General features: G+C 44.5%; 1 protein-coding gene across 2 annotated transcripts in view; it reads right to left on the reverse strand.

Annotated features, from left to right (window-relative positions):
• RNF220 (ring finger protein 220) overlaps window positions 1–24,675 on the reverse strand; it is a 278,685-nt gene that overhangs the window by 249,091 nt on the left and 4,919 nt on the right. For both annotated transcript variants that reach the window (XM_061412145.1, XM_061412144.1), the window contains exon 2: window positions 22,252–22,987. In XM_061412145.1, the coding sequence (XP_061268129.1) occupies window positions 22,252–22,876 (625 nt within the window). In that variant the 5' untranslated portion in view covers window positions 22,877–22,987. The remainder of the gene's footprint in view (window positions 1–22,251; window positions 22,988–24,675) is intronic.

Here is a 24,675-nt window from a genome sequence, read left to right on the forward strand (position 1 = left end):
CAATGAAACAAAAAGATGAGTTAGCTATTCCCATTTTGCAGACATGAAAACCGAGGCTCAAAAAGTTTAAATGACCTGCCCCAGAGCAGCACAGCTAATAAGTGCTCAAGCTGTAACTAAAACCCAATCTGTTGAGCATCAAAGTCAATGTTCTTGGCTTAACATCCTGTTATGCAGCACCTGTTCTGTTGCAGTTTTGGGGTTTTTAAAGACAGTGCTTTATACATTTGTTTATTTAGTATTTATTAAGTACCTACTATGGGAAAGGCATTGTGGATATTTCAAGAACTATAAGACATGATTCCTTCCCCCTGTTCCACTGTGACTACTGCCTTTTGTCAGTAGTCCTCTTTTACTGGCACTTACCTTCCTTCAGTCGGTTATTCGCATAGCATAGCAGCCTGAGTAATCTTTTTAAATGATAAATCACAACATGGTTATTTTACTGTTTAAACACTGTGGCCTCCAGTTGCATGGCATAGGAGGCATGTATGTGGCCTCCTAGAACAAAATCCAAACTCTTTATGATCTAAAAGATTCTGAAGTCGAGCCCCTTCCCAGTTCATCTCCTTCCGTATTCCCCCAAGTTCACCCCATCCTAACCTTAAGACCTTCTCTCTGCCCTTTCAGTGAGCCAACACACTCTTCTTCCAAACACCTGTGTGATTGTCACCTGATCATCATTCATATTTCAATTTAAACATCACCTTCAGAGGTATATTAGGCATATGTGACACAGCATATAATTTTTTTATAACAAATAATCATGTCATAATCAGGCACAAACTATTTTTTGATTAATTCTTTAGTTTTAACATAAGTGATTAACAATTTTAAAAGAATGTTTTATTTTTACAGATTTTCTAGCTCAGTAAACTATTCACTAGATGAACTAAAATTTGCACAGACCAAACAAACACGTCACTGACCTCAGTTCACAGCTTGTTTCACTGTTCCAAAATTTAAACATAAGTAAAAACACCAAGTGGTCATAAAGAATTGAAATAACAATCAACATGTTTTGGTTGTTTACTGTGAATATGCTGTTCACATGCAGAATATGCAGTATGTAGGACTTGGGAATAGAAACTGCCCTGAGTGAGCTCAGATGTTGCTGAGCTGTTAGGTGCTTTCACTTGAAGCGAATCTACAGCTGTTGGGGCCCACAGTGTAACTGGAAGTTCTCCCAGTTCTTCCTTATAGAACACAATGTTTATTAAAGAATAAATAATAGAAAAGATGCAAACTTGAAACTTACGTGCGTGTGTGCATGCTAAGTTGCTTCAATCCTGTCTGACTCTTTGCAACCCTGTGGACTGTGTAACCTGCCAAGCTCCTCTTTCCACGGGATTTTCTAGGCAAGAAACTGGAGTGGGTTGCCATGTCCTTCTCCAGGGGATCTTCCCGCCCCAAGGTTCAAACCTGCATCTCCTATGTCTCCTGCATTGGCAGGCAGGCTCTTTACCACTAGGGTCACTGGGAAGCCCTGAAATTTACGTATGTATGATTAAAATTTAAGAACCATGGCAATTTTTCAAAACCTAGACCAACAAAAGGTGCTTTTTGAGAGAAATATTTTATAATCAACATTGTTTAAAACTGCCAGCCTGGTATTTAAAAGTAAACAAACTTTTAGTTGATTGTTGTTTTAAAATTCCTCTATAGGGTAACATAACTAAACTACTCCCCTCACAAATGCACACTTCACTATCTTATCGTGATAAAAAATGCTGCAACAGGGGGAAAACCAGGTATGATGGGAATAAAAACAGGGTTAAAAAAGTATAAAAAGAACCAAAGGAGTATCACGTCCCAGAAGCCAAGGGAGGGGAGTTCCAAGAAGGATGAAATCATCAATTGTATCCAATACTATAGAGGATCCCTCCCATGAAGCAGGTGCCAGGGCCAATGGGAGGGCCCAGAGACCTCCCTCCACTCCATGGGATGCTAAAACCAAGGCCTCCTTCCTCTGGCTGCCATGTAAACTAATTCAGAGGAAACATTTCTTATATGTGGTCTTTACCATTTCTTATCATCAGTGGCAGAAAGACAGATGTGGACACATATTGAGCCAATGGTAGGTGTGTTTTCTAGACCATAAAGCTGCAAAGAACTGCCAGTGGACACTACTAGCCCTGATGGTGCATGGAGGAAAGAGACCCCACTTAGAGGATGGTGAGGGATAGAGTCTTCTGGCCTGCTCCTATGTGGCCACAGTGCCCCACATCAGGGGCAAATCTTACAGAAACAGCCGCAAACAGAGACAGTGAGGTGGGATTCCACGTACCACTCATATCTGTCCACCCCACCCTGCTCATCTAAAGAAAGTAGCATCTGACCACCTTTAAGTCTCTTCATTTTTGAACCCCTGTCACCATATAGCTCCCAGATCAGTCTATACTTTGGGGACATTGAAACTGAAACAACCATCGGTTAAACTTTTTACAAACTAATTCAGAAAAGAAAAATTAATAAACAACAACAAGAAATTAGATACTTGCCCAGAAATTGTGACTATATATCCCATACCGTTTGGCCATGAAAGAAATGGAACCAATTAGTAATTAGTTCTAGAACCAGAGGAATCATTCAATTTTATCAATTCATCTCTCCAAGATTCAATCTTTAGATGCTAGGTTATGGGTCTGTCCCATAATATAGTCTTCCAGATTGTCTTTTTAAAAATAAACCTTTAAGAATAGCTTTTAGATTTACAGAAAAATTGCAAAGATAGTACAGAGAGTTCCCAAAGTCCTCACACTCAGTTTCCCCTATTATCAATATTAACATCTTATTTTAATATGGTAATTTTTCATCATTAATGAGCCAATATCAATATACTATTATTAACTAAAGTCCATATTTTATTCAAATTTTTAGAGTTTTATTCAAATTAATGAGTTTTCCCCATTAACAAGGGCTTCCCCATGGCTCAATGGTAAAGAATCCGTCTACAATGCAAGAGATGCAGGTTTGATCCCTGGGTCAGGAAGATCCCCTGGAGAAGGAAATGGCAACCCACTCCAGTATTCTTGTCTGGGAAATCCCATGGACAGAGGACAGGCCATGTGGCTGCAAGAGAGTCAGACACGACTTAGCCACTAAACAACAATGAATTTTTCTGTTCCAGTGATTCCAAATTATCTGTTTTAAATCATAAATCAGATTTTTAAACAGTTAACATATGCACATGTTAACTGTTCAAATACTACAGAAGAACATAATCCAAGTATTACTCCTACTTTCCATCTCAGTCATATTCCTCAAAGGAGATACTGTTAATAATTTCTTTCATACTCTTTCAAGAGTTCTATATGCATATACAAAGATATATACAGAGGCTCTTCTTTTCTATACAAAGGGGTCATATACTTCTCTATACCTTGTTTTACATATAAGCACATATGGCCCTAACTCATTTTAAGAAAACACTACCTAATATTCTATTATATAGATGTATCATAATTTATTTTACCAATAAATGCATCAATGTAATTTGTTTCTGTTTTTTTTTTTCAAATTACAAACAATACAATAAAGTACATACTTCTTTATGTACTTGACCAAATACATATAGGATAATTTCTTACTGTTGAATCTCATCAAAGGATACTTGCATTTAAAATGTTCATAGGCAAATATTGCCAAACTGCCCTCCAAAGAGACTATACCACTTGATACTCCCCCCAATGATGTGTATAGGATCCTATTTCCCCGTACTTTCATCAGTGGTTATGTTATCAAACAAGACATGTAATTCCTTGAAATGCTTCAAAATTCCCATTGTCTTCCTGCCTCCTTCTTCAATTTTTCTTTCCTTCTTTTTAGCTTTCTGGTCACTTTTTGTTTTCTTCCTGCCTCCCTCTGTGAAAACTGTCTTATATTTTTTCTACACTTATACTCCTGATTCCCTTTCCTCACTTTACTAACAACTTCATTTTTTATGCTCACAAAGTTCCCCTAAAGTTTCTCTGCAGCTCATCATGATTCAGTAAAAAAAAAAAAAAGAAAAGAAAAAACAGACTCTATTCTACTCTCTCAACCTGCTGGCCATCCAGAACCAATAAGGAATGTTAATAGGGAAACTCAAAAATCTTTAACCTGGGTCAAAATATCAGAAGGAATAAATTCATCCTGGCATAATTCTGAGGGAAAAAACATCAAGAAGAATTCTGCATTGTTTCCTTGCTAGAACTTAATCTGTTATTTTTTCCTACATTCCACACCTGGATTTCCTCCCTTTGAATCAACAGTTCTTAATTTTTTATTCACTACTCTTTTGTGTGTGTGTGGCGAGAATTGGAATGGAGGCAAAAGTTAAGGTGGAAGGAAAGAGAGAAAAAAAAAAGGCAAAAGTTAAGGTGGAAGGAAAGAAAGGGAGAAAAAAAAAAATCCCAAAGCAGTTCATCAAAGCACAGGAACAAATGGGCAGGAAGGGTAGCGGGGAGGGGGCAAAGTACAGCTCGGGAAAAAGCCAACTTAAGTCCTCTAAGAAAAGTTCTATACTTTGGTTTCATCACCATTCCCTTCATTCCTGAGCTCTGAAAACAGAATCATGGGGCAGGAATGGGTTGGATGGTAGGGCAATTGGAAGACGGAGTGCGAGCATCCTGTTCCTCTGACTCCACCCCCCATCTGCCCCCATCCCCAACTTCTTATCCAGCAAAGCCCTATGCACCATCAGGAATCAGCTTAATAGAATAAACCACTTAGGGCTGAGGCTCAGAGAAAGTCAAAGACCCCACAATCTCCTTGCCTATTAAGCTTCTTAGAAGTTAGAATGCTGCTAAAGAAAGTGATATTGTGGTCAAGCTACTTAGAAAGAACACAAAGATGCTAAGTTGGGAAGAGGGAGGCCAGTTTGGGGGTTTACGAGGATCAATATATCCTTAACTACAGATGATGGTGGAGACTGAAGTGGGAGCAAAAGTGGCCAGCAGTGAGAATGGGGGCTTTCAGAAGTCTTCAAGTCTTCCAGTTGAGATTGAGGAGAGGATATTTGTAACTGTACAAATGGGAGGAAAATCTGGATAGTAAATAAAGGAATATTTTTTCCTTAGGGTAAAGGGGAAATTGGGCTTCCCACGTGGCACTGATGCTAAAGAACCCGCCTGCCAATGCAGAAGACATAGAGACGCAGGTTCGATCTCTGGATGGGGAAGATCCCCTGGAGGAGGGTGTGGCAATCCACTCCAGTATTCTTGCCTGGAGAATCGCATGGACAGAGGAGCTTGGCAGGCTATAGTCCATTGGGTTGCAAAGAATCGGCCACACTGAAGAGACTTAGCACGCCAAAGGGAAATCAATCAGTCTTAAGCTTCATGTAAGTAATTAGACAATAAGATAAATAAAGCAACCTGCAATAGTTCCTTCCTAGTTCAAATTTCCCAATGATTCTAGGCATTCTGCCACTCCCTTATCCTCTCCCCAACAGAGCTGGCAAAGAGCCCAGGGGCTCGCTATCTCAGTGACTGGCAGGGCAGAGGCCAAGAACAAGACTAACCAGAGATTCCCTGGAGGTCCACTGGTTAAGAATCCACACTGCAATGCAGGGGACACCGGTTTGATTTCTGGTCTGGGAAAACCCCACATGCCATGGGGCAACTAAGCCCGTGTGCCACAATTACTGAAGCTCTAGCACCTACGCTCTGCAGCAAGAGACGTCATCATAATGAGAAATCCGTACACTCTGACTAGAGAGGAGCCCCTGCTGGCCACAACTGGAGAAAGCCCACACACAGCAATGAAGATCCTGCACAGCCAAAAATTAAAAGTCAAACAAACAAAACAACACTAACCAAACCTTCGATTCCAAAAGAAAGTCCTGATGGCTCACTGTCCTTTCCTGGGTAGGAGTTCTAGTTATTTCCACCCTAAGCCTCTGAAGGTAGTTAAAAAGGGGGACCATCATCAGGTGATTTTGAGCCCTCCTTGCCCTAACCCCATTTAAGTGGAGTCAAGAAGGAGGAACAACATTGTGGATACCAGTTCCTTAATATCAATCAGGAATTTTTTTCGGCTATAGAAAGACCTGTCACAATCTGTACAAACCCATAAGAGATCAAAGCTCACCAGAATCAGTATCCCTGTAATGTTACCAAAAGCAGAGGTTAGGGGTGTGGGGTGGAGGGAAAGAGCCTGATTCAAGAGACTCCAAATCTGTGCCCAAGCCCTGGTAACAGTGATTCTAGCTAACATGTATTAAAGGCTTACTTTTCGCCAGGCCCTGTCTTAGGACTTGATTTGTATTTTATATGAACTCATTTAACCCTTATAACAACCCTAGGGGATTGATGTTGTTGTTCAGTCGCTAAGTTCTGTCTGAATCTTTGCGATGCTATGAACTACAGCACGTCGGGCTCCTCTGTCTTCCACTATCTCCTCGAGTTTGTTCAAACTCACGCCCATTGAGTCAGTGATGTTATCTAACCATTTCATCCTCTGCTGCCCTCTTCTTCTGCCTTCAGTCTTTCCCAGCATCAAGTTCTTTCCCAACTAGTGGGCTCTTCGCATCAAGTGGCCAAAGTATTGGAGCTTCAGCTTCAGCATCATTCCTTCCACTGAATATTCAGGATTGATTTCCTTTAGGATTGACCGGTTTGATCTCCTTACTGTCCAAGGGACTCTCAACAGTCTTCTCCAACACCACAGTTCAACAGCATCAGTTCTTCAGTGCTCAGCCTTCTTTATGGTCCAATTCTTACATCCGTACATGACTACTGGAAAAACCATAGCCTTGACTATATAGACCTTTGTCAGCAAAGTGATGTCTCAGCTTTTTAATACACTATCTCGGTTTGTCACAGTTTTTCTTCCAAGGAGCAAGCGTCTTTAAAAGGGGATTGATATAGTGCCAATTCCACTTTACCCTGAGGAAACTGAGGCACAGAAGGATGAGATGTCACTGTCCTGTCTCAGGAGCTGGCTCTTCTGAATTGTGTTATCTGTAAAGTGCAGAGTATCCCCAAAGCAGGGCCTGCATTGCAAGAAGCACCAGGACTCAGCAGATGCTAAAACATCTTTCCCTTCCCATCAAGGAGAACATTGGACACACTGGTTTTTGTTTTGGTTTAAATCATAACTAGTACACTCCAGGCAACACACTAGGCACTGGGAACAGAGACGACACAGTCACCACTTCACAGAACTCACAGGGTAGACAGAGTGACAAAGGCTTGCGAAGGGCCAAGCAGATTTTGCCTAAGGGCTGTTCACTACAGAAGACTTTGAGTAAGGACCCAGCCTGACATGCGTAGGTGTGGTGCTGAGAACTGTGTCCAGCACGAGTGAGCAGATTCAAGGATTCTTATTCTTATTCCCTCACAAATCTAACCCACAGACCTCCCTCTCCTGGGGTTTATCCTCCTTCTCATTGGCTCTTGAGCCAGACTGCCTGGATTTGAATCTCATCTCTGCTATTTCTTGCTGTTGTGACAATGAATATATTGCTTAAACACTGGGCCTCAGTTTCCTCATCTGTAAAATGGAAGTAACAATATCCATCCCATAGGGATTTTATTAGGATTAAATAAACGATTGGCTGTAAAGCACTGAGAATTGGGCCTGACACCTAGAAAGCACTCCAAAAGTGTTACTATTCTTATTAGGAGCAGCCTCTGTGCCTGTCTGGGCCCGCAGTCATTCCACTCGCAATAAAAAAGACTGAATTTAAACGCATCTGGTACGGTTAGTTTAAGGAGGATAAGAAGTCTCTGGGACTAAATAGAAGGAGAACAGTTCCCTTGGGAATTTGGAGGAATAACCCTGGAACTTGTTAATTAAGATCTTGTTAATGAATTTGCTTGTTAATAGTCTATTAAATAATCACACAATGAAGTTTACCGTACAAGTAAAGCCTTTTTCAAATGCTTGTTCTTTCCAATCCTCCTGGCCCAGCTCTGACTTCTAAAGCTCTCCCTTAAGGGCAAGCCCTTCCAAATCCTTCCAATCTGACAGGGGGCCTGTTCATCTCGTCCCGCTCGCCTGGAGAACAGGGCTGTTCTCGCAGCCTAGGAAAGGTCTCCAGGGCAAAGCCCTCTTCAGTTTGATTCTGCCCATCATTCCTTAGGCCCAGGGCATTATGCCTCTGAGCCAAAACATTTCCCTCCAGGAAGCAGGAACAGAGTCACTGGCCCTGGAAACCAAAAACTAAAGGCACTTTGAATCTTGTTGAGAAGAAAGGCAGAAGGTACATTCCTTTCAGTGGGAATCTGGCAAGATAAAATTTCAGTGGAGGTGTCATAGATCTGTACAGAAAGGGGCCTGCCAACCTACGTTCGCAAAAAGTCTACACAACTTTTGTTGCAAACCTCCTAGGAAAATAAGTAGCTGTAGCCAGTGTCAGGGAGTGCAGCCTCTTCTGGAGTCAACTTCAAGGAACACTGTGTAAGAGGGCTTCCTCCAGGTTGAACACTCAGGTACTTCATAAATTATTGATACTTTGGTCTCCTATGGCCATTCTGCTCTTTAGACAGATGTTCTTGGAGGAGGAAGGTGTATATTATATATATATACACACACACACATATGTATATATATCCATAATACATTGTGTGTCATTTATATGGTTACTTTTAGAAAACCAAAACACATCTGTATTATCTTCTCTGATTCAAGATGCAACAGATGCAGGTTCCATCCCTGGGTCGGGAAGATCCCTGGAGAAGGAAATGGCAACCCACTTCAGTATCCCTGCCTAGCAAATCCCATGGACAGAGGAGCCTGATAGGCTACAGTCCATGGGGTCGCAAAGAGTCGGACACGACTGAGCGACTTAGCTTGCACACACACTTACAGTAGGGCAAGGATTGTCTGTCACCTCTCATGGTATACAATATATAGGAGCTGGAGCCCGGAGAAACGAAGCAACTTACCCAAAGTCAAACACTAGTAAATGACAAGACAGAGCATCTGGCTCTGTGATCCTGTCCTATTGCTGAGCTGTTCCCAATGCCTCTATTGCTTGTCATCACCTCCCACTTGAAAATGAGTCACGAGGTGCTCAGCCTTTGGCAGATCCTGTGTGGTTCTTCAGACTGTCAATGCATAGAGCCAGCTGGTAATGCTCAGCATAACCAGGCCAGAAAACAGAGATCCAGGGTTCACTTACTCTCACAACAAATATTTATTAAGCCAGGTGCTACACGAGGAGAAATAGTGGATAGAATCACACAAGGAGATGGACATGAATCCTTGGAGGCAGGACAATTAAGCAAATAATTACAATACAAGGAAGTATGTTGGAAAAGACCACCACCCCAAGTCCATTAGCAGGGCTGAGAGCAACCACTAGCGTACAGGTGTCTGCAGCCACCTGAACATTGAACCAGGCCCCTATTCACGGCTCATTTAACCTCCTGCCCACTGGCAGCTGCCCCCCGAAGGGTTAAAGCTTGAAGTAGAGAGCCAGCCTGCAGGTGCTGATCACCAATTCTGCCACTGCGAAATCCCTCTCACCCTTATTTCCTTACAAACTTACAAACGAGCATTTCAGCATAAGAAATAAACATCGGGGTGGTGAGGAGAGGAGATAGAAGGCTGGCAAAAAAATACTCTCCAGCCCATTCTCAGCAGTATAACAGCAGTGGAAGATGAGCTGGCTGGAACCCAAGGAGCACTGAAATGCACACCGGCCACCCTCACATCTGGCTAAGCACCGCCAACCCCTCCGCTGGGCTGCCTCATAATTACAATGCCGCCCAAGAAAGGGGAGGTCTGCGCCCATACCGTTAGCTGATCGCCAATTAAGGAGGAAAAGGGAAACAACCATAGGAGGAGCGAAGGCAAAGGAGGCACCCAGAGGCAGCTGGCCAGATCCATCCACAACAGGCACCTGGAGAAGGTGCCAGTGTGGGCAGACCCCAGGTCTTCACCCTTACCACCTCTGGCCCCCTGAGTTTGTTCCCTCCCCACTGCCTAGCTCTGATTCCCCTTCCTCCAAAGTCACACTCCTCTGCCAAAGCTTCCCTCTGAGTACTCTCACCCTGGAAGAGGGGTTCATAAACTTTAAGGAGAATCACCTGCTTGTTCAATATGCAGATTTCCAGGCCACAGTCCCTGTGATTCTGATTGGGAGGTCTGGTGTGGGCCCCAGGAATCTGCATTGTAAATCGTATTCACCACCACCCCAACCCCAGACCACCCCCTCCTCCTCCACACTGGCAAGTGATCAGGACGCAGGTGGTCCTTAGATCCCATTTTGAGAAAGCAGCCTTGGGGATTACTCCTTCTCCTGAGATCCCAGAGCCTTATCTGTCTGTTATTTTACATTATCATTTCTTTTCTCCCATGTACATGCTAACTACTCACCTTAACCATAAGGCTCTCAAGAAGAGGAAGTATCATGTCCTGATTCTTCGACTCCCCTGCAAACAGCGCCGAGCACAAGGCTCTACACACAGAGCTCAGGAAATGCTGTGGATATAGCGCCACGATGGTGATAAGAGGCCTTGGGGGAAAGAAAACCACAGCAGAGACGGCAGAGTCCCTCGGCCCCGGCTGAAAGGAACTGATGTTAGTATGCCTACGCGTGCCAGGCGAGGACAACGGTTGGTTTTGCCTTCTTTCTTTCATTCTTCAATAGTCTTGGCACTACACTCCTAACCTCTGTCATGAAAGTCAAGTCTGTGCAATGCACCTCCTACAGGAAACTTTGCCAAGAAATCCTGCCAAGAATCCTGGGTGCTATGTGGCTTAGTTTAACGGCCAGGAGTACTCTGGATCTTGAGACCCATCAAGTCTCCAGGCAAGGCATGTATAGAGTCGAACAGGAACTCTAGGATAAAACTTAGGGCCCTTGGCCTACCCCCAAACATCATTAGGGTCAAGGCTGTCCTGCATTTAGCAAATATTTCCCGAGTGGCTGTCCATCCCAAGCATGGTTGTGGGTGCTCATGGTTCTCATGTCATCAGAAAGTATTTGCTAGTGATTAATCTTTAGAAAGCTATTTTACAAGAAAGATCCTACATGATGCTGAGCCTTAGAACCATATAAGCACCAAACAGACAGTCTCAAGAATGCCTGGCTATAGGATGAAATATAATAGCGATCCAAAGTCAGCTCTGAGGCCCTGGCAGAGAGAAAGCCCATTCTTACTCACCATCATGGGGGTTTCTTGCCTGGAGAATTCCATGAACAGAGGAGCCTGGCAGGTTATGTCCATGGGGTTGCAAAGAGTCGGACACAACTGAGTGACTAACATACACACACACACTCACCATTATAAGTAATGCTTGGCAGCTCTGGAGTTCTTTCTCCCACACTCAGATGCCATACTTTGTCCAGAAAAACAAACTGTCACACCTAGCCTCTTTGAGTGACCCCTGATCTTCAGATATCAGCTTATCCCATAGTTTCCCTCTAGAAAACTATCCCTGACTCATAGACAAGATTAGGTGCTCCTGATTCTAACCTCATGGAGTTTTACATTTCCTCTATTAGAGTACTTTTCACGACATCCTGCAATTGGTTGTTAAGCTTCCAGCTCCAGTAAGGCAGGGACTCTAATCAGTCTTGCCCATCATCATATCACTAGCACCCAGCACAGTGTCTGGAGGGACACAGGTATTTGGAAAATACTAATTGAATGATTAAATGAACTAATGAATGTATCATACTATCAGATGGAAACTGAACCATGCCTCCTGTACTCTGCCATAATTTTATCCACGTGTGTGAGTGTGCATTCGCTCAGTCTTGTCTCTTTGCAACCCCATGAACTGTAGCCCATTAGACTCTTCTGTCCATGGAATTTTCCAGGCAAGAACACTGGAGTGGGTTGCCATTTCCTACTCTAGGGCATCTTCCCGACCCGGGATCGAACCAGCATCTGTTGCGTCTCCTGCATTGGCAGGCAGATTTTTTTTTTTTTTACCACTGCACCACCTGGAAGCCTCAGTTTTATCCACAGTGCCACCTAAAAACACCCTCGATGAGCAGCACCCTTCCTTCTGCAGTACCAGTATTTTATAGATGTGGAACAGAGACTCACAGATCGCCCCAACAGAGATTCCAGGAGGCACTTCCCATGATCTAAGAAGGACACAACATTCCAAAGTCAATGTAATGTCACCAAAAGCCTGTTAGTTACACTTGCCAGAAGCCACAGTACCAGCTGGATGGTAAGATCTCTTTCAAGTCATTCAACTTCTCAGAGACCCAGCTTCTTCATGAAGAAGATTTTGGGTCCTTCAGCAGTAGGGACTCTCTTTGAATAAAGAAACAATAACAATAAAGAGCTACCCATACCATAACGGGAAGCTGGGAGAGGAGGGTAGCGTTTACAAGGAGTCATCTCTGCAGCTAGGAAGGGGTTAAGCACACATGTCTGTCTGGACCTCTTACCCGTAAATCAGCCTTGACTGCTGCTCAGGCTGAATGAAGCCCCACCAGGTTGGCCTGTCAGGAAGGAAGCCCATGCGTCCAGACTTTTGTTGTTCTAAGGATTTTTTTTTACATTTTACTGCTCAGGAAGGAAGCCAAAGCCTAGGCCCTAACTGCGGTCCTGCTGATTACTTACCCTCGCATGCACTGCTGCCTTTGCCTCCCTATCTACCTCTCAGACCCAACTCTTTCCTTTCCTAGAGTTCCTTCCTAACTGTGACTATGGCATTGGAGCCTAAATGCCAGACTTTTCTCCCCTTCTTTAAAAACTGAACATTAACATTCAACATTTCCCTTCTTATTTCCCATATGCCTCCAAGTCTGTGAGTAGAAAGAACTGGGGCCTAGGAGAGAGGAGAATGGGTGCTCTATGATCTATGGAGACATTCTGGCCCTCAGAGTGACTGGAACCCCTTCTCTTAAATGGAGCCATGAAGGAACTGATGGGGATTGAGGTATCGGACAACTGGCCTCCAATGGGTATTTTTGCTACATACGTATTTGACCAGAAGCCTTTTCAAGTATGAGCTGTTATATTCAAATAACAGACCCAAATCCAAGGTCCTCAGGCAGAGGGTCAGTCTTTCTCACTCCCATCCTCCTACTTCCCATCTCTCCCACTGATGGGCGGTCAGCTTCTGGTGTTCCCAAGCCCCCTGGGGCTTTCTTTCTACAAAGAGAAAAACACTGAGTTTATTTGTGTGCTCAGGGTAATGGACAGCCTTCTTTACTCCTAGGAGAATGCACACAGACACTATGGAAGAGGTCTGTCCCCGCCCAACTCTGCCCTCCCCTTCCCCTGCTAATCCCTCCCCAGCAGCCGCCCCCCCAGCTCACTCCTGCTGCTGTATTTCTCTCCTGACCTACAAGGCCCCTTGAAGCCCCATCCTAAGCCTCCCCCAAGCAGAGACAATCCATCATGCTGTGGGACTGTGACACACACAGATGGGGGAAGGTTCACAGATTTCTCTCACATAGGCGAGAGGGGGAGAAAGTGTTTGTATAACTTAAAATCTGAGGACATATAAGAAACTCTGGGACTTTGAATTCTAATACTAGTCAAATGCCATTATAGCAAATCTGATTATATATGGCCCAAATTTCTAGCACATACAAATTCTAATGACCCATCTGTTTCAAATAATATCTGATAACACAAAATTCCAGAATAAGACAATCTGGTGAGATTTGGATTTTCTAACCTGGGCCACTAGGTTAGATATCTAGCCCTAGTTAAGTCCCTTCCTGGCTCAGAGACTCAGTTTCTTTAACTGTAATATTACCTTGTTTCTCAATAAAATGAAGGGAGAAAGAGGTCAGAGGGCCACCAGGGCTAATCCTGGTGGATGGATAATAATGCAGAGAGGTGAAGCAGCTGTTATCACAGAAAAGAGCTGAGCCTCTCTCCCTCCCCTCTTTCCACATCACCATAAGCCATGAGTGCATGAAAGGATCCTACATACATGCTAGCCATTAATGACACTGTGTTTGACTATATTGGTGCTTCTAACAAGGACGATTATACCACCAGATTGTCCTTGAAATAATAATAGTCATTATGTATTGAACACTTAATATGTGTGAGGAACTGTTCTAAGCATTATTAGTTTGCTTAATCTCATTCAGTCCTTCACAACAAGCGTTTTAGGTTGTGTAATTCCCACTTTACAGATAACAGTACTGAGGCCCAGAGAGGTTAAATAATTTGCCCAGGGTCACAGAACAAGTAAGCTAAAGGGTCATGATTTTACTCCAGAGGCTGAACTCATAGCCACTATGTTATATTGCTTCCCTACTTTTGATCTGAAACAGCTTCAAGTTGAGGCTCAAAGGGGCACACACAGCATTTATCCCTCTAACAGGTATTTATTATGCTAAGCCATTCTGATTCAGTTTAAATCAAACCCTGAAAAGTAAGATCAAGTGAGAGCAATATAGGATTAGCTAGCACCTAAATGGGAATCATATACCTGAAAATAAAGCAAAGGTCTCTCCAGGGCTGGCCCTTGCCCACTCCCTACAGCTTTCTGACTGTCTGCTGCTCTAAGATGGATGCAAAGCCATAAGTCTCAGCCTACAAATGAATTTCAGTGGAAAAAGACAACCCTCATCTGGTGAGTCACATTCAGGCTTACTGGGCTTGATTTCTCATGAGACTGTACCAAAAGGTTCCTCCTTCACATATTCAGGTCTAGACTTTCCTAAAGCTCCATGTCTGCTGAACAGAATGTACTGGACGCAGCACCACGTTTCCCCCCACCCAAAACACAACTTTCATTTCCTCTAGGTCATCTTCAATCAGAACACATTCCACAGAGAAAATTGACGGTCAAATGTCTGAATTGCCAGATGGTTGTATGTGTTTACAAAACCCACATATCACTTGTCTGTTTCCAGCTCCAGTCAGGATCCAGGTAGAAACTTTTTTTTCCTAAAATACACACAAAGCAGATCTGTATTTGTGGACTCCATGATAGGGGATGTGATGCTGTGGGAAAACATTTGGGAAGGGGATAGACTCTAATCTTAGGTTTCTAGAGTAAGGACAGAAAAGCAAATTTTAAACTATTTTTTAAGTTATGAAAGATTTTTTTAGCCAAAATAATCAACAAAATAAATCTATATTTGAGAAAAGTAATGGCACATATCTCTTGAAAAATTGCCTACCTACCTTTATCCTCATCAAATCTCAAGGCATATAAATTCTTCCTTCCTTTCCTCAAACAACTATACCTGTAGGACAGCCCAGTTTTATGGATATTATCAGTGTAAGGCTGAAGTGTGGCAAGTTGATAAAAACTTTAAAAATCAGATTATAATCACCACCATCAATTTATTCAATACTCAATTAACACTGAACCCTTTGCTGTGATTGGTACTGATTCAGTGTAGATTTTTTTTTTAACACTAGCAGTAAAATGTGATTGAGATAATAGAAAAGTCTGATCCATTGGGTAAGGCTGTAAGGGTATGAATTATTCCTATTTACTTAGCATCTACTAGATTGACTGATTTATACCACAGCCTCTCATTTCTCCAGGCCTAAACTCATAGCCCCACTTCAGGATCTTTTCCTGGAAAAGGCACAACAAAGTGACTAAGTAGGTGAAAGTTCTTTTGCAGAAAATTCTCCTCCTTGCCTCAAAAAAAGAGATATTTAGAAATTTCCACCCTGGAGCACATACTTTGAGGTTCCAAAGGATAAAATCACACTCTGTTCAACCACAAATGCCACAAATTAAATGGCATTAAAAAAAAAAAAAAGATGGCATTTTAGCTGCTAATAGCAATGTTATCCTTAGGTCTGCAGCTCACCCCTCTCTGTTGTTGCTGTTTAGTTGATTAGTCATGTCCGACTTTTGCGACACAGTGCACTGTAGCCCACCAGGCTCCTCTATCCATGGGATTTCCCAGGCAAGAATACTGGAGTGGGCTGCCATTTCCTTCCCTAAGAGGGTCTTCCCCACCCAGAGATGGAACCAGCCTCTCCTGCATCTCTCTTTAGGGAGGGTGAAATGGCATTGGAGAATGTAGTTTAACTGTCTGAAGGGAAGATTTGAATTCAAAAATTATTTTTAGTTTGGTGTTAAAATCCTGTGGGTTTTACAATAAAATGTATCATCACTCTGAGTCTCAAGTATTTATAAAGAGTACATTCCAACATGTATTCTGATATTTATTGACCAGATGGATGTGGTTAAAAAGAGTTAAAAATATGAAAATCCATCATAAAAATATAACTCTATTAAATGTGCTATCAGTCCAAATTCTGAGTATTTACAAAAACTAGTTCAACGTGTGCCAATATTTATTAACCAGATGGATGAAGTTAATAAGGGTTAAAAATAAAGAAAACCAATATAAAAATATAATTCTATTTTTCAGTTTCCTCTTCCCTGCCTTATGAGGAAAGGGGGTGGGGAGGGAGAGCAACTTTTGTTATTTGGATACAATGTGTGTTTTTTGTTTTCAAACAAAAAAGGGCCACCAAATAATCAACCTGGGGCCGCTGACCGGAAGGCAGCCCCGGAAAACTTCCCGTGGGAAGAGTTCCAGAAATTGCAGGGACATTAACGAACCCCGCTGTGCTGGCTACGAGCCTCGGACGGTCAGAGGCTACGTCCACTCGCCTCGCCCGAATACCAGCCATCCTGGCGATTCACGAACCCCGGGACTTGGGAAACCATTCCCCGACTTAAAAAGCAAGACGAACGCGGAAAACATTTCGAACCTACGTGAGAAACCTCAAAGTTCTAGGGTGCCGAAGGCAACGCTAGATCCAGATGCGCGTGTGCACACACGTCCATCCTCCCGGCTCCCACCTCCCCTAACCTCGTCCCCCAAGCCCCCTCCCCTCGCAGTGTCCCCTAGCCTCCTCACTCCGCCACCCGCCCATCTGCATCTCCCGCCGGGTCCCAGATCACCGGACCTCCGCGTGGTCGCGCCCCCTCCTAGGTTTACACCCCCGCCCACTCCCTCGTTCCGACCCCATCTCTCTGCTGCTTGGACAACGTACGGGAAACCCGCCCGGGGCTCGGTTCTAAGCGCGACCTGGAGGCTCTGGGCGTGGAGGGCGGAGCGGGGGTGGGGACCCGGCGGCCCCCGGGGGCAGCGCCCGGACTTTTCCCGCAGTCCGGCCGAGCGACGGCGAGGTCACCAACATTTCTGAAACCACTTGAACGCCATCTCCGTGACGGAGGCTGGGGGAGGGGGGGTCCTTTTCAAGTGAGCCAGCGGGGCCCACTCCGTGGTCCTTCTTCCCTCCCCCGGGCCGACCTCGCGCCTCTCCGCGCCCCCTCCCCCCAAACGATCAATTACCAGCCACCCTTCTGCCGGGAGCGGCGAGGGGCTGGCTGGCGGCCGCGAGGAAACGGCAGCCCGGATCACTTCTGCATGACAATTGATGGGAGGGAGGGCGCCGGGCGAGGAGGGAGGGCGGCTGCGGTGTCCGTTTTCTCACCATGGTGATTAGGCATTCCGGCCGTGCGAGGAGGCAGCCGCCGACCAGAGCGGCGCGGCGCGGAGCGAGGGCAGGGAAGAGAGCGGGAGCGGGAGCGAGCCCAGCCGCCCGGCGGGCGGGCGGGCCAGCGGCGCGCCGAGCCAAGCCAAGCCAGGCCAGATGGCTCTGCAGCCATCAGGGACTGCTCCCGTCCAGCCCGGCCCCACTTTAGCTGTGCAAACATTTCTTTATCCCAACAAGACAATTAAACCCAGCAGCATGAAAAGGAGTCTCCATGACTGTGTTGGGAGCGAACAACCAGAAACAACCACACACATCACAGGAGTTCTTGCCCCTCCCCTCCCCCCACCCCAGATGGGGAAGGAATAGGGACTCCGGGAGAAGCCCGGGCGCAGCTGAGCCGACAGTCGACAATCGGGCTAGATCTGGGCAGTCAGTACAGCGGGAACCATCTGACCCATCTCTGATGATGGGCACGCCCTTTCAGAGTGGTCATCTGCTCCAGCAACGATCCAGAAGTTGAGCCCGGTGACCTGAGAACTGCCCCCAAACATCCTCTCCAGCAAGAGCAATTCTCTTAAAAGCCCAGAGCAGGGTCCCTACCCACCCCAGTCCCAGAGCCCTTGGCATGTAGCCCCCTCACAACACTCCAATGATGCAGCCAGCCACCTCCTTTCAGGCTGCCCTGGGCCTATGTAGGCTCAGTTGACTTGATTTTTAGGACATAGGGTTTTCAATGATAGGTACCTTTGGAAAGACACATCTCAGAGTACAAAATACCATCTCCTTCTCAGCGCTTTTCAAATTTGAGTGACTTTTTAAATATATTAAAGATGAGAGCAAAGCAGACCCTCTTGAAACTGCTGGGAGCGTTCGGGTTCCCTGACCACAGGGAAGGGTCAAGGAAAGAGGGCCACCTAAAGTCAGTGCCCAGTACCCACCTCTGAGGTGAGCCAGAAGGCAGGGCCCATCATGGCTCCCCAAGGGCAGTTCCGGTCCCTCTCAGCCCTCAGGGTGAATATGCATCCTGGCCAACTCCAATTTGGGCTGAGTGATAGACTGGCAGGCTGGCCAAAGACTGTGTTGCCCAGACAGGAATTGGGCCCTGGAGTGGCCTATAGAGAACAATCAGGAAATGCACATGCTAAGAGCCAGAGTGCTAAGGGGGTCATAAATGTATAGATTCTAGTACAAGGCAGCAGAGAATACCTATTTTCCCTTTTGTTGTAAAGTTTCCTTAATGAGGAAATGTTTATTTTAAAAGCCTTGGGAAACATATCTGTAGTATGTAAGTATGTAAGGGCCGTTACATACTTACTTAGTATGTAAGACACACGTGGACTATTTGTAATTGGTCCATAAATTTTCGCATCATTTCCCTGGACATGGACAAGGAGTCTTGGGTTCAGGGAATGACAATAAACAGGAGTTACCTCATTCCCCTTCCTGGGGAATCATGCATCCTCCACGAATGGCTTCTCATCAAATACTTCTCCCTTTTTCCAGGGTAAATAAGTCAGTCCTGTTGAGTAAAGCCTTCTTTTTTCCATAGAGCCCAACACCTACCTCAGGAATCACCTGTGATACCAGGTAGATGAACAGCAAAATGGAATCATCTATTAGGAGAGACAATACTTTACCCAAGGAGCTATGTTGCTTTCTACAAAAATGGGTATTTAACCACAAAAGAAATCCTTCCTATCAGTACCCAGATTGAAGGAAAGAACACGTGTGCATTACACCATGTCTGCAGGCCCCTCTTTCAAATGCTCTCAGATGTGGACATATCTGCATATGGATGCAGTGTGTGAGCAGAGGGTGGCTGCGACAGTAAAAACTGTCAGTGTTTCCATTGTAAAACTGATTTTTTCATTGACCTAAAACTCAGTCATAAAACTTCTACTCTAAGGGACACACACACCCGTACTCACCCCGCCCCCTCAACAAAACCCTAAAGCTACATGCTTATTTAGGAGATTTACTGTTGTATTTAATTATAGCTTCTCTTACATTTTATGAAAAAATTTCTTTATATGAAGAGAACTGAAAAATCAGTCAACTATATCAAGGATTAGCTCTAAATTTTAAGAATTACAAAGCCTAAAATACACATGGTTAATTTTTGGCAATCTGGGCAAAAGCCACAGTACCCTATCACTGTGCTCCTGAACACTTTCTGTCCTCTCTTTTCTTGCCTCCCCACCCCCTTACTGCCCCATCTGCCCCTCAAGCGCTCCCCTTGGAAGCAGTCTTGTATACTGTCACTCGATTATCTGAGAAATATTACTTATTTCAAAACGGTTCTGTAGGGAGGACCTGAAAGGCATCTAGTGGGAATAATCAGGCCTTCTAACGGCCCTTAAATATGTATTTACATAAAACAGACCATAAATATTCTGACACACGTCGGCATATGACAGGAGCCAAGAAAGCTGCAGCAGACCTGGTCACGGCGCCTCTTCGACCCTTCCCTACAGAAAAATGTTTCCCCAGCCTTCCAAAACTCAAAATCCAAAGCACAAATGTTCCCCAGGACAACCCTGTGATGGTTGCTACCCCACCCAAGAGAAGGAAAAGAGAAAGGAACACAAATCCAGGGTTATCACAAGAGAACAGTCTCCCATGCACTTTGTACCTTTATTTCTCATTTAAGATCAGTCACAAATGCAACTCTAGATAATGTGAGTGGACAAACATTCTACACTCAGACATGCCTATAGATCTAACATTTGTGTAAGAGGAAAAAAGAGAACACAAAATATTCACTAAAGGAAGGATATTTTAAACAACAGGGGGAAGGGCTCAAATTTATATAACACTACAATTTGAAATAAAGAAGTTTCCCCACCCTTCTGATCAGAATCTCATTAATTTCAAGGTCAGAATTCCATTTCACTTTGGGAGACAGACTCATTTAATTTTTCTCCACCCAGGCGTATTCCTGTGTGAGGGATCCATCTCCATGGGGGATGACACCCCCACACAAGGCAAACCAGGCAAACAGAAGAGTTATGGCTTTGACACTCGGAGGGGAATGGATATCCGCATCTATGAGTTCTGACTCGACTAACAAGCTTCCTCCTGCTCTGGGGGTCTGATACAGGTTTGGGCTAAAAAATGGAAAAATGGAGACAAGCTGGATTTGTTAGGAGAGAAGAAAGGTTTCTTGATCTCCAGGTGTTACTTTGTGGCATGTTAGTTTTGAGAGGGTTTCATTTCAACTTGTGTTTGGAGAAAAAAAGGAGCAGACTTGGTCACACCCAAAACCAGGGCAGTTTTGGCCAGAGGTCAGGTTAAAGCTCGCCTTGATCACTTGCACATTGACAAATGAAAACTAAACTAAACTGAAATAGAGAGACAGAACGGCAACCCGTATTCAGCAAGTATATCCCCAAAGCAGGATCACTGCGAACATACACACACACACACACACACACACACACATGTCAGCTGTACAGAAAGGGGGAAAGGTAGAATAGGAGCTAAAGCAAAAGACAGAGAGAACACAGAGAGATACAGCCTTCTCCCTGAAGTGGGGAGGTCTCAGGCTTACAGACGCTGACATAAAAGACACACTGGCAACATATTTCAAAACCAAAGAGCGATGGATTTACAAGGCAGGTTGATTTTATGATGACTTTTATTGAAAAGGTACGCTGGGTTTAGGCAGATGCCTTTTAGCGCAGGAAAGTTAACACAGTGCCTAATTCAAGGAGACAGCCTGAGGAAGCAGTGCCGACAGGGGAGAGAGCAGCAACGTCTCTATTACTCTCCTCGGCATCATAAAGAGAAGAGAAAAAAATGGCATTTGTGATGGTGGTTATAGAGAGGATGGGGGAGCACAAAAAACAGAGAAGAGGGAAAGCAAACCTCAAATGTAGTTTTCTTAAGAAAATAAAATGAAGCAAATCTTAGAACAAAGGGTTGGCTGGAAAAAAACACCCCCAGTTCATAAATTCTCACCAGGCTTGAAGAAAACTGCTCTGTGGGGGTCTACCCATAGTCCAAAAGCTTCAAAATACAATTATTTTCTGATTACATGAGAAGTGAGGATGGCAGGGTTCAACATTCCTAGTCTACAAGTTCCAAGCAAAGGTTTAGCCCCAACTATTAGTGAGTGTAGCCAGAGCCCATCAAGGCCCTTGGAGAACAGGACAGAGCTGTTTCTTAAGCAGAAATTGATAACAGTTGTGAGCATCAAAAAAACAAAAAAAACCAGCAGTCACATAGACAGCCTGTCTAGTTCTACAAGGGAGCCCCCGTATAAGCACCCAGCAAACCTGTTAAATCCCAAGAGAACTTGGCTTTCTAGCCTCGCGATTGCAAGGAAAACACAGCTGTTTGAAATGCTTTATGGTGATTGACGACACCTTTGTCCTTCTCTGAAAAATAGCCTGATTTGGACAAGGGCTGAGAGTTGTGAAAATAAAATCACGTGGAGTCTGCTGGATGTGGTACAATGGAAAAGCTAAAAAATAATACCGAGGTCAGAGAAACATAATGAGGAGAGCAAAGGGAAGAGGGATGGATGGGTGTCTTCAGCGCCTCCCCCACCGCCAACACACAAATTCCCTAGGAACCTATGCTTACTAATGAAATGACATTCATTCCGGTATATATACGGCACCCGCTCTCCACTCCAGAGTCCCCAGAGAATAAGCCACTCGTGCCCCGGAAGGAAGGGCAGTGCAGGCCAGCGTGCCTCCAGCTACCTTCAGAAAAACGTTTCCTACAAGAACTATCAATGCTCATTGACAAGACACAAGTAAATGTCAGCACTCCACAGATCCTGAATGGGAGAGTCAGCCCTTCCCATTACGAGCAGCATGAAAAATGCCACTGACCTGTTGAATACTACTGTAAGGCAGGGCCTACTGGGGTTAGGGGAGGGCTGCACCAAGGTACTTACATCTGTCATTCCGATCTTCTGGGCTAGATGAGGCTTCCCGATCCGAAATGAGGCCAGAGACAGCAAAAATCTTCTTCCCAGTGTCGTCAACCTTAAGTGAACCGGGGGAGCTAGATGGCAGCTGTGTCCCAAAGTCATATTCCTTGCCATCTGCATCTGAGAAGCGCAAGTGGGGAGACTCTGTGTCATGGCAGTTTTTAAGTCGCTTGGCGGGCGTGAAGGCTGACTGATAACTCTCCCGGTCCTCAGTGGAAGCAAAGGGACGGAAAGCCCCCACTCCGCTGTGATTCAGCATACTGATTGGGGTGCAATCTAGGTTTGGGGGAGCAAACTGCGGGTGGAGGTGTAGCAATGAAGGGGGAAAATCACGATTGGCAAAAGTGCCTGGCACCCCACCTTGCCGATGGTACATAGAGGCAAAGGTGTAGGAACCATTGGTGAACGGAATATGCACGTCCTTGTCTACTGAGACAGGTACACCGAAGGGTCGTGGCTGCTGACAAGGGATGGATGCGTCACGGCTAGCCTCGGCCGTGGACGCCAGGACCATCAGGGCTGGAGATGCCAGCGGGTTGGGGAGGTAGGATGAGTTCTCCATCTTGAAGGCTGCCCGGTGTAAGTCCATCGGAGTCTCTTTCTATAGCCCGAGTCACACAAGAAGCAGTCTTCCCTGGGAGGGAGTGGCACCTGGGAGCAGGGCAGGGAGTATTACTGGGGCATGATCCCCTTTTAAGACCTGTGGAAACAACAAAGAGAAAAAAAGAGGGGGGAGGAAGGTCAGGGGGAGGAAAGACAAGGGAAACCCCAAGTGATCGAAACACCACCCTTCTGGCTTACAGATGCTCGGGCATGAGACACCACAGGCTTTAGGAGCCAGTGGGCAGCAGCATCAGACCATTTTCATTCAGGAAAATCAATAGACAACTTACTGTGATGTACGCGTAGCTGACTTTGGTCCCTACACGTTCCGGGTGAAATGCGCCTGAGCCCAGCAAAGGAAAAAAAAATCATAAAACCTCCAAATACGATATTCCCTGAGCAAATGAGCTTTGGAAGGCCAAGTCACCCAGTAGATGAGGTGGGGTCTCTATTTTAAAGGGCCTGTACCTGCATACACCACTCATGACAGGCCTGATGTTCAAACAGAGGCCAGGTTCTACACATAAGACCCCCCTACATTTGCATCCTCTCCTTATCTTCCCTAACAATGCTCGGAGACTGAAAAATCCCTAAATCAAGCACATTTAGATCATGAATATCTCCACATGTTAGTTGGTACAAATTGTACATGTGGATAAATCACACACATTGGCACATACATAAACACACATCTTCATGTATCATCTAAGTCTCTTTCCAGAAAGAAGTACTATGTGAAGAAACAACAGCAGCATTATTTTTGATCCACACCCCTCTTTAATCACATAGGCTTTCTCTTTTCTGAGAAGGAACAAAACCTTCATCAATAAAGTGCCTGCCATCTCTGACAATATTTAAAAACATAATGGGTGCCTTTGGCATATGTTCCGAGGAAACGTCTGTCTTCCAGGGGCAGCCAAGAACGGATTGGTAATTTTAGTTACTAATGCACTCACTCTTAAGTAGATTTGTAAACTGCCTTGAATTTGCCATTAACATTTAGAGCAAAATGTTAACAAAATTTCTGACTTATTTTCCTCTGCTTATTGGCCCAGTCAGAGTTGATGTCCGCTGAAGGCCCTGGAACAAATTGGAGTTCAGAAAGACCTCCTTCAATTTCCCTTTTAAATTTAGGTTGTACATTTTCATAGACACTGATCCTGTTGCAAAATTTATTTTGAGTAAGGGTGGGAGAGGGCTGTAGGTGAGTCAGGGATAACATAAGATGAACACTAGGACTTATTAGCTTCAGAAATATATGCTAAATAAAAACTTAATGAAACTCAAAGTGTAACCAAAAAGCACCATCTGTTACAAATTATAACCTCTAAACTAACAATCATGTCTCAAATAAAATTTGTCCCCTTCCTTAAAAAAAAAAAAAAACAAACCATCTAGATAAAGGAGTATCTTTGCTATTCCCTCAAACAGAGAGACCTCAGCTAAGCACTAGATGAATCCTCCCGGCTTAATGCAGTGCATAGAGAGTATTTCCTTCTCCCATCCTGTAGCAGACGTGTCAATGACTGTTATTAATTGGGAAGATGAGTGCACACCATCAGACTGCTTCCTCATTTGGCATCTTTCCTTATAGACATCATTGCTAAATTACCAGATTATGTATCTCACATTAACGGATTTTTCTCTCTTCCAAATTTTAAATAACTTTCCTGTCAAGTTATAGCAGTGCAGGGAATGATCTGCCAAGGACAGCCAGTTAGCCTGACAAGTCTGGGAATACTCTTCTTGGCTGTTCTCAAGTCAGATTAATGGTCATACAACATG

This window comes from Bos javanicus, chromosome 3 (genome assembly GCF_032452875.1).
Source record: "Bos javanicus breed banteng chromosome 3, ARS-OSU_banteng_1.0, whole genome shotgun sequence".
Taxonomy (NCBI): Eukaryota; Metazoa; Chordata; class Mammalia; order Artiodactyla; family Bovidae; genus Bos; species Bos javanicus.